The 11,227-nt window shown below is 40.5% G+C and overlaps 1 protein-coding gene across 1 annotated transcript in view; it reads left to right on the forward strand.

Annotated features, from left to right (window-relative positions):
• srrm4 (serine/arginine repetitive matrix 4) overlaps positions 1 to 8,385 on the forward strand; it is a gene marked incomplete at its 3' end in the record, with an annotated part of 37,625 nt that extends 29,240 nt beyond the window's left edge. The window contains exons 5-13 of the mRNA XM_083674277.1: positions 126 to 152; positions 436 to 486; positions 1,394 to 1,480; positions 3,342 to 3,507; positions 6,690 to 7,018; positions 7,200 to 7,394; positions 7,513 to 7,605; positions 7,775 to 7,930; positions 8,043 to 8,385. Coding sequence (XP_083530403.1) covers positions 126 to 152; positions 436 to 486; positions 1,394 to 1,480; positions 3,342 to 3,507; positions 6,690 to 7,018; positions 7,200 to 7,394; positions 7,513 to 7,605; positions 7,775 to 7,930; positions 8,043 to 8,385 — 1,447 coding nt within the window. The remainder of the gene's footprint in view (positions 1 to 125; positions 153 to 435; positions 487 to 1,393; positions 1,481 to 3,341; positions 3,508 to 6,689; positions 7,019 to 7,199; positions 7,395 to 7,512; positions 7,606 to 7,774; positions 7,931 to 8,042) is intronic.
• Between the last annotated feature and the right edge of the window lie 2,842 nt (positions 8,386 to 11,227).

Consider the following 11,227-nt stretch of genomic DNA (forward strand, 5'->3'; position numbering starts at 1 on the left):
TCTAAGCAAGTTCTAAGGCATGCGCTGATTCCTCAGAGAAACTAGGTAAACACACACCACTTGCTAGAGACATCAGTGAAAGTGTTTTCGCAACCAGAGTAACACATTATGTCTCCCTTCTCCAGGTATTCCTCCAAAAAGACTAAGCACAGGTATGTGCACATTTGTTGAAAAGTTCCATGTGAAATCCTAAAATATGGTAGTTTTTAGTTTTACATATTGTGAAAATTAAAGTGATCGTCCACTCAAAATGATTCAAAATGGTATTAATTTAGCTTATCAAAATAAGTAACTGCGGTTTGATAAGAGTGATCATTGATGTACAATAATGGCATCTATAAACTTAAAAATTAAGATGTTGATATCTTCCATACCAATGTGGACGCAAACTTTAATGTAAACATTATTCATTATGTTTAATATCACTTTTCACAGTTCTTCAAGCTTCAAGCATAAGAGGAAGGATGATCGAAAGCACAAGAAAAGGTTTGTGAATGAATGGAATAAATGTGTATCTTTCAAATGCTGTACATTCTATTGAACCCACTCCCTCTCCTTCTATAGAAAGCCACCCTTCTGATACCTGACACCCTTCCGAAAGCTGGGAGAAAATACAGTATGAGAAGATGCTTTAGAAAAGTATTCCTTTAGATCAGTGTGCAGAGAATCTACCAGTGTAGCTACAACCAGACTGCTTTTATGTTCTGAGAAACACTGTGAAAACCAACTCTTAAAGAGCAGAACAGATTGAAAGAGTGACACACAAAGAAAGGGAATAAAGAGCAGAAAGAGAAGCCAATTTCACGCTGTGAACCTCCAGTACAACATTTATAAATTCATCAGTAGTGAGACGGGCTTCGTCCCTGAACACAGAGTGAGGTTCAGCCCGTGTGACTGTAACAGAATGTCAGACCTGAGCCTTGTTCAAAACCCTCTTTTCTTTTCTATCCTTTCCTTTCTTTGCCTGATCGTGTCCACTCTCCTCTATTCTCTCCTCCTTTTCCTCTCTTGACCATTCTTGTCTGCTCCCCCCGACTATTTCGTCCTCTAATATGAAAACAGGATTCAGAAATAGGTGACAAGGTACTGAGCACCTGGACCCAGGTGATTTGATTTGGTGGTAGCAATAAGTTGCAGATAATGACAGCAAGAGCGGTAGGCCTTCTGTACATGAGTTTACTTCAACAACAACAACAAAAACAACCGAATACTCTACAATACTGAGGAAATATAAATAGACTCTGAGCGTATGACACATACAAATTAATTGGCAAAAAGAATCACATCGTAGTCATTGGGCAGGGTCTGTCAGTGCAATGTTTTGCCATCTCCTCCTCACGAGGGAGACACTCATCCCCCGCTTCTCTTGCTTTCCTCTTGTTTACTTTTTCAGTTCACGGAGTCACTCGCACCGCAGACGCCGCTATCGGAGGTCGGAGTCGGAGAGCTCTGCCTGGCGTTCCTCCAGCATGGAGAGCAGGTAAAAAAAAAACTTCAGGAGAGGAGAGGACAGGAGAGGAGAGCAAGCCCCTGTTTATCTTATCAGCTCCAGGCTTACTGGTCTGGTCACACCGTGCCGATGACTGATAGGGCAGAGGTGACTCTCTGATCACAGGAAGAGGCAGCTCTTATCACCACTTCACAAGGAATGTCTAGAAAATCGGGTCCACAGATCGATGTGCACTCAATTAAAATGATTTATTGCCAGATCAGGCTTTTTTTGCAATCACAGATATAGTTTGATGGATTTGGCAGATTATTATTGAGGCTGATGACAACTGGGGTTATAGGCTTGGTTTGTAAAGCTGCTGGACCATTAGTCGATAGTTTCTACATTTTACATTTACATTCTACAATGACTACCTCATCAGGGTTCACACTAAGATTCATTATCCATTTTTTTGTAGTCAACTAAATCAACAGATCAAGTTGATCATGATCAACACTTCTGCTTTCTCAGACACAGCTCAATTACATTTGACTGATGTTTCCCCTTATGGATACCCCAACACTACAGTAATTCACTCAGTCATACATTTATTCATTAATTCATTAATTCATTCAATCATTCAATCATTCAATCATTCAATCATTTTGTCATCCATATTACCATTCATTCACACAGGTAAAAGGGACAACAATGAGCCCAAGCTGGTTTCAAATTGAAATAATTTTAAACCAGAGATGATTGCTTTTAAATCTCCCTGGATCTCTCCATTACTGGGTATTTTCCTGGGATATTCAGCCGAGGAAATCATTCCTGACATTGAACAGCGGCCGGCTTTATGCCGTGCTCCACTGACAACTGACTGGTCTCCTACTCAAATCGTGTGCGTTCCCGTTGTGTGTCCTGGTTGACGCTTTTAGCTACACTGGTAGGTGAATATGGAAGGAATGCTATATAAGGAGCCTGGTGGGGTGGTGGAAGCATTAACGCCTTGCCTTGCAGCCTGCAAGTCACTGGTTCAATCCGCGCTGTGGGCAACAATATTTGTTATAACGATAAGTTAATAAAGATGAACTTCTTACACAAATCACACAAATTCACCCTCACGCAGCGTATCTTCCGTTTTTGACGCATCGTCCAAAACTCTCTCATTCGTCAACCAGGACACAAACAACTGGGAATGTGTACTATCATGTATAGGCACACCATTTAATTAGGAGACTGTGTTGCAAAAAAGATGCCGTGAAAACGATTGGAGACTTGGAGGAAACGATTATATGGCACTTGCATTTTGGAATTGGATAATCGAGAAGTCCAGCCATCGAAACCCCTTGCTTGGGTTCTTGTGTTCAAGGCTGGAGAGTGGTGTGAGACGCCACAGTGAGGGCTGTGAGTTCTGAGTACTCCTTCCCCCGGTTGGCTGGTTGTATTAGTGCCATGTTTGACTCAGCCTGAGGGTTATATTGAACCAGGTTGTCTAAGCTCTGCCAAGCTGGTACTGTTGGCATATAATTCTTCAAACAGCTGAGGCTTGATCTCTGATCAGCTGCGGTTTTCAGTCAATATGATCTGTCCCCACTGTGCCTCTACCGTTTTTCCATCATCACACAATAGGGCCCAAGTCAAACATAGTAATTTAGAAAGTCGTTTCCAGATCACGCCAAAACAACTTTCACCACATGCCACCAGGAAAGAGCGTTCGCATTTTATTTGAAAACAGCTGAAAAGAGTGTTGTTGTGGTCATTAACTGAATCCAAATGGGCATTCACGCAGCTCAAACTGCTCAAGCTTCCCTATCCCTCACACACAGTTATCAGTGTTGATTGAATACAGACACAAATGTACTGTACGATGACGCTGTGAGGTTTTAACACCTACGGGATACGTCCACAGGCACCATCTGCACAAGGCTGTGGAGCACACTGCATTGGGAGGCCTGGCAGCCCTGAGGGAGGAGACCAGTGCAGCGCTGGACCAAAGGGGGTTTGAGTGGGGGCCAGCGGTCAAGTCAGTCTGTAAAACGGCACCAAACTATCGCTCCATCCTTTCTACTGGCACCGTAAGTGTTCCTCGGGATTCTAAGCCTTAACTTACGTACCAGTGGTATAGTTTTATTACCCTTCTGAGGCCATGAAAAAAGAGCTTCCTTATCTCAGGCCAAAGATTCAGTGCAGTGGTACTGATGAATTCACCAGAGCTATCAGATCAAAACAAGCAACTGGCCATGGGATAGTATCATCTCCCAAGATGACAAAACATTTATTGAAATAGTTTTTAGATATATTTGATACTTCTTCTTCATTCCCAATTTTGTCAAGACCTATGCCAAAAAAGCCTTTTTTTTTCACCTACTGTAATCAACATCTTAAGAAATAGATGTTGAAAAATAAATCACATTTAGTACAGCAGTCCTATACGGTACAGTACATGCCTCATATTCTGGGGCAATGGGGGCATTCTAATTCTATTTCTTCTATGAAAGGAAGGATGTAGTAGACAACATATTTTTTTGATCGAGTTAATTTTACACGGCCCGTTTCATTTTTCCTGACCTCTTTTTTATTAACGCCTCATTTAACAGTAAAGTCATCTGTTCTTGTTTTTATGTTTTTATCTAACACCATCAAATAAATACAAACTGCAAAAATGCCACTCTGGGAACTTGCTGGTGGTAGGCAAGTAATGATGATGATGTGTAAATCTTTTTTGTCAAAAGCTAATGGGGCAGAAATCACTAGGGCTGCAGGCAAAATGACAACACGCAATGAATTTATTCTCAATTCAGCACCATTTCTTTGGCTTGATCAGTACTGTACTAGATATTATCCAAGACAATGTGGTAATGCTTTATAATAACTTACATTAATACACCATCAATACATGTTTGTTTTATATAGTGGACATGCAAATAATAAATGAGTATTCTTAAGTGTTTACCAACATTAAACAGTAGCTAGCTACTATTATTATTATTATTATTATTATTATTATTATTATTATTAATATACAGTATTAATAAATGTCAGAAAAGTAAAAAAGTGACCTGATATCATCAGCTCTCATTACAGTACATCAGATCTGCTAGCAAAACAGTTTATTATAGTATATGTGTTCATCAATAGTATATACACTACTTATGATGTATAGCCCATCTTATAGTCTTATAAATGACAGTTAATCGTAAAGTGTTACCCAACATGGTTATCATTAGTAACAGATCAGATACTTTTCAGATACAAGGTAGTTGTACAGTAGTTGCATATTATTTGAAAGACTTTGACTTGAAGTTCGGCAGGCACGGACAGTTCCTCTATTTTATTTAAAATTGCCTTGTCCGTTGACTCATTGTCTCATGCTCGTCAAGCATGAAATACATTTAATTTCTCTCCAGCAATCATTAAGTTATGCTAATTACATCCACAGATGTTTTTAATCACAGACTACAGGGTTTATAAGTGAAATGCAATAACCTATACATTTTGAAGCATGCTTTGTATTCAAAACCCACATCTCTCTCTGAAAGGTGTTGACAGTTGAATACCTAAGTGGCAATAGTACTAAGTTATCACTTTGTGTGATTATAGTGTTTATCAGTGTTCATTTTCATGGGCTTTAATTCAATTTACCATGAATGAAATTAGATTAGCCCTTGACATACTGTTGGAATATTGTAACTGGAACAAAAATATGAGCCTTTTTTGAATAACCAAACATTTGGGTATGTTTCATATTTCCTCCCAATCAAAGCAATCCGTATAGGGAAGGTGGGTATGACATATTTGGAAATCAATTCTAGTGCTCAAATGTGGCTTGTATTAAACTTGTTTTTCAGTTTAGGTTTACACTGTTTAAGAGTGCCTTCAAGACAACCAACTGGTCTATAGGTAGTCTTTATTGAGGGAATATCCGTTTGAATCCTCAACAGTGAAGCGCTCATACTGTACATGGATATTGAGGAATAGGTGTCCATGATAGTAGTCTGTGTTGGTGGAGGATCTTCCTTCAGATTTGTTTTATGTTTTCCGTGGGATTATCAGCCTTTAGGTTTGGTCGGATGTTGCAGACTGGATTATTCTAAAAACAGAAAACAAGTATTAGGGCGGGCAGAGTAAATAAATCTAGCAGCTTGCATTCCATAGGTAAAGGGAGATTATACTCTGTGTGGAGCAGATTTACTTTATCCAAACACTCAACTAGTTGGTCCTCTGATTCCATTATGTCTGTGGACTTTAGGAAAAAGAAAAAGTGAAATTAATTCACTTTCTCAAATTCTACGAACTTAATTGTAGTTTAATAGACTCGGTTTTCATAAAAAGCCTGACAGACTTTAGCTTTTATGGCAATACCTACTTTTTACAGCACACACATTTCACGATTTGAGACATTAACTATTCCCGACTGAGTACACAGTAAAGGTATCTGAGGGCCTCTTGTCCCCAAGAATACTCTAAAACAAGCACTATTAAGGAAAGAAGAAGGAACTTGACAATAAAAGTCTAACTGGCTCTGGGTTTGAAGAGAGGGTTATTGTCTTTTTCTTGCAATTTACGACTCTAATGATGCACTTATGTTGCCCGCTCTTCCCTTTTTCTTACACCTTACCTACTTAAGGAGGAAATCTTGATTGGTAAGTCGATGCTATCCGCAGACTTAGGGATATATTGTAGGTCGCTGCAGGCTAATTATTTTCTTCTTGCAGGGAAAAAGCACAATCATCTGTCCTATTCTCAGGGCTTTCTTATAGTTAGACTGATGGGATATCTCTTTATCTGCAATCCTTTTCATTTCTACATAATACCCATTTTGTGATGTTTGTTCAATGTTCTTTAAAAGAGCTTTTTAAATGGGGCTATTGTTTTCTTCTATCTCTCTCTCTCTCTCTCTCTCACTCACTCGAGTTAAAGCAGTTGGTAGTTTTATCCACACATAGTTTCTCTTTCTTCTCAGTTCTTTTGTTGTTCCTTTCATATGTTTGTTTTAGTTAAAAGTTAATTTCCTGGAGACAGTTTTGTTTGTTCCTTTAAATTTAGTTGAGTTTTATTCCTTTCAAAGTTATTCGCATGCGACAAATCTGCATGATGTCTTAATCTTTCCAAGTCTTCTGTCCCAAAAAACAAAAATCTTTCTCTGTGTTTTGAAGGGAAATACGTGCCTTTATAGAGTATTCATACAGGTAGCTGCTTAAACTTATAGAAAACGTCCCCAGAAGTAAAGCAACAACTCCTCTCTGTCTGTTTACAGATTTTGCAGTCAAAACCTGGGGGTGAGATTGTAAACCCAAAGGGGATTCATCACACTCTGTCCAGTAAGAGCAAACGACCACAGGATTACGATTCTGGGAATGACACGTCTTCGCCCCCGTCGACCAAAACTGGTGTTTCACATATAAATGTCATCAGCAACAAAAAGATCCTGTGTCAGGCACTCGCCTCACCAGAGAAGCTGAAGTTTGCAGATGGAGATAATGCATCCGATTCAGGCAACTCTGTGACCAGCTATGCTTCCCTCTGCAAACCTCTACATGTGGATGGTGGTTTGTCTACTTCCATTCTCAACAGGAATGGCAAGAGGTAAGTTTTGCCTCCTTGGGGAATGTTCCTCAGTTAAAATGTCTGTATTTATTGCTGTATTTATCCTTCATTGACTTCTTCCTTTCTACCCTGTCACTATAAACCATGCATATAAAGATAAGGTGTTGGTGTAATTGTCATGTCACCACAAGCAATAAACTCCCCACTCTTATCTTTGCAGGGAGGCGATAACGTCAGGGTGTAGGGCCGAAGTAAGGAGACCCCAGAAGTGTGTCATCTCTCCAGTGAAGAAGGTGGCCTCTTCAAGGAAGCGGACAAGAGCCCGCTCATCCAGCAGCAGAAGCAGGAGTATATCCTCGGGGAGCTCCAGACATTCTGAACGCTACTCTCGAAGCAGATCACTATCATCTGACAGGTTGGTTCATTTGGGATCGAATGTACTTCACTTCATATCAGTATGCTTCAGTACTTCGCCTTAATAGTGTACACCACTTCAGTACCCCATTGTCATGTATTCACTTTTGTGTTTTAAGGTCGTACTCCCGCTCACCAAGTTTAAGACGAAAGGGGAGCGTGGGCAGTGGAAGCTCCAGATGTCCCAGTTACTCAAGATACAGTCCAGACAGGTAAAAGTTGTGTGTTAAAATGATTTTACGAATCTCACTATAGAAAAGACTAACATATACAGAGAAATTACATTAGTTACTGTGTAATACTTCGATTTTTGTTATAAAGGGGTTGCAAAGCATTTATAATGAGCTCATAAACACCATCTTATGTCATCTCTCTTGGTAGGCTTCGGGAGCGGAAGAGGAAACCCAGCTCTTGTGAGAAGGATGCCAAAAGCAGTCGGAAGCGTAGCGGAAAGAGACGGCGGCGCAAGTCCTACTCCCCCATGAGAAAAAGGAGGAGAGATTCACCTAGCCACCTGGAAGCTCGGCGAATCACCAGGTCTGATTTTCGTATTTCTTACCTGATACTCTTGTCACATTATGTGACATGCATATCACTCTTCCACACCACAGATTCCCTCTAATGCTAACATCTGTCCGACTCCCCACAGTGCCAGAAAGAGACCCATCCCCTACTTCCGGCCCAGCCCCTCGTCCAGCAGTCGCTCCACCAGCGTGTCCTCCTGGAGCAGCCTCTTCACACGGAGCCGTAGTCGGAGTCCCAGCCTCACCCGGAGCCTCTGCAGGAGCAGCAGCCGGAGCAGGAGCAGGAGCAGGAGCAGGAGCAGGAGCCGGAGCCGGAGCCGGAGCCGAGGCAGGAGCCGTAGCCACAGTTACTCCAGCTACAGGAGCTACAGTCGCAGCTCGTCCTGGAACTCTGTCTTCGGCAGTCGCAGTCGGAGCCGAAGCCGCAGCTATGACTCGTTGGGCGGTTACAGCAAATCCCGCCACTAGGTATTAAAGAAAACTGAAGTCACGGAAGAGACTGCACTATGGTTTATGATTTCTCATGTCGACATGAGGACAGTCAATGGATGTTCGGGGGCGATCTATTAATCTCTTTGCATCTGCGTTAGATGCTTAAACTGAAATATTCAAGCAGTGTCCTATTGTACCGAGAATTTTCTTGTCCAACGATGTCTTGCATTGAGGCAGTGCCGTCATCCCTGCCTGCAACAGAAACAACAGGAGAATCGATTGAATGTCCCTTTGGTTTGTTTTTGTCCATCAGCTGTGTTCTCGAGCACTTGCATTCACAATGGCAAGAGACTGTTTTATCCTTCCACTCTCTCCTCCTCTGGCATCCATGACTGAAACTGAGCGTGAATGAAGAGGCAACCTTGTACCATTCGATAAATTGTTTATAGGCCAATGTTCATTAGAGCAATGTTATGTGAAAGCTCTGATCTGGGACGTGTATTAAGATGTGTTTTTTTGTGACTATTTCAGTTGTTTTTGTTTTCAAAAGCCCTCGCTGTTTTCAGGAACATAGGAAAATGGTTTATATCTCTTATCTCAGTACTTCAGAAGGTGGAGCACAAACATGCTTCCTCTGAGAAATGAGACGTCTGTGGCATCAGACGGCAAACAAACTGCCTGTCAGCTCAAATGCCAGATTTATTTATCCTTTGATCAAGTGGGAAACAATTGAAATGTCATTCCCTGTAAGATGACAGCAAACGATCAAAACATTGCAAAGGGCTGAGAAAGTGGTTTTTGATGGGAAAATACAGAAAATGTCCAGGGAAGCATTTTTCCTAACACCCTGCAGTGGAGAAAAACTGTTTTGACTTCTAAATTGCAGTACCTTGAGTGAGCAGTATCTTAACAATTGAATTTTCTTTTTTTACACTGTTATAGTATTTAGGTTGTCATATTTATTGAGTGCGTAGGTATCTATTCATTTGTCTATTTATTTATTTATCTGTGTTCTATTTATTTGATTCCTTTGACTTGAATAATCGTGTGTGGAGAGAGTGTTCCCCTCTGAACACATTTTGCAGAGAGGAGGTTCAAAATTAGATGCATCTGTTATTGTGTCTTATGGTCTGCAAAGCACTGTTCCATAATTTGCTTCTGTTTAATTTGTTTGGTATTTCAGCCGAACCAAACACATACCTCATCCGTCTTGTTTATATGGTCTGTCGAACAAAGGTAAAGTTTTATGCATATTTATAACATGTTAAGATGTTATGCATTTGTGTCGCCTCTCAGTAATGGTCTATGTTTCTATGCAACACCATTATATCACCGGCTTTAGACAGTTGTCCGTATGCAGTAATGTATTGATCTGAGTGACAATTCAAAATGTTCAACAGTAGTTTGCTCAAAACGGCTCAAAAGGTAATAACTAGCACAGCATATTTATTCAAACAAAGTTACTTTTTTCCCCCATTAAATCTATTCCTCTCTGTGCTCGTGGAGCAAAGACTGTCTGCCATGGCAACTCTATAAATAACTGCAACAGCGGAGATGGAATAGAACAAGGAAAGAGGAAACTAAATGCTTGTGCAGAAACTTGAGTTTTCGCCTCGTTGGGTACATGCATTGTCTTTAAAGAAGATGTGTGGGTGGTTAAAACACTACTGGGACGCATTACCATTCGCAAACTGTCTTTGTCCACATAATTGAAACTGTTCTGTTTTTCCATCATGTCAAATCTGTCCCCATACTGTATAACTGCTTCAGGCAAGAGGGTTCAGCTCTTTATGCATTGTATATAGTCTGAGGTTAATTCTCTGAATGTTCAGTAACTCGGCCAAAAGCTGAGAGATGAGGAAAATGAGATGCTGATGATATGCTTTTGAGGTGACAGCGATGATATGCTTTGGAGGTGACAGTGACACCTCTCCCGACTCCATTTCGTTATGTAATCTGTACAAATGAATATGAATAATATGTACAATTACTGTGGTGTAAATATTAACCTACACTGGGATGTGATTTAATTAATTCTGAATTTCTGTACGGTTTAAAACAAAGACGCACAACGACACATTGGAATGGATTCTCTCTATGATGTAGATACATTGCCTCGTTGGTGTTAGTCCAGCTGAAAGCTTTCCGATTATACGTTCACATTATTACACAGACGTGTTTAAAGAGAACAGAACAATCATGGAAGATGTTTCAATTGGTTTCGGAGGTGTCTGTGCTTAAAATCATCCCTGATCATGTTAGTTTTAAAGGTTCAATAACAAGGCCATAGAAGGAATTATCGAACTGTGCTGGTAATAAATGAGGCACATTCTCTCATTTTCCATGTGAACGAACATAATGCAGAGAGAGGATCATTTTCCTTCTTTACTTCATCATTTCAGTGTTAGCTTGACTGTATATGTGTCACCTGAAATTGGATGACCCCCCCATGACCTCTTAAATCATTCCTTCCCCATTTCTTGTCTGAAAAATATAACTATGTAAAATCCTGAATAAAACTGTATTTCAATCATAGTCGTTCCAGGCGTGTTTCTTTGAATATATGGCTACTTTGAAAGACTAAACAATTAGACCAACAAAAAAAAAGTTAGTGCTTACCAAAGAGCGGAGTCGTTGCTTTGCTATAGGACCAGCTGACCCAACCGTAAATACAGGGCACGTCATACTCACGAACTTGAATCATTAGCTATATTGTTTTTATCCGTATGGTGACATCAGTGTGCTTGCTCTCACTCCTCCTATCCCCCAGGTTGGTCCTGGAGCCATGCGTTATTTTCTATGAAAAAACTAATGAGTCACCAGGGGGAGGGATTGATCAACAGATATTACTTTGTTGGATGAGTGACACGGAGCTGAA

This window comes from Argentina silus (assembly GCF_951799395.1).
Source record: "Argentina silus genome assembly, chromosome: 7".
NCBI lineage: Eukaryota > Metazoa > Chordata > Actinopteri > Argentiniformes > Argentinidae > Argentina > Argentina silus.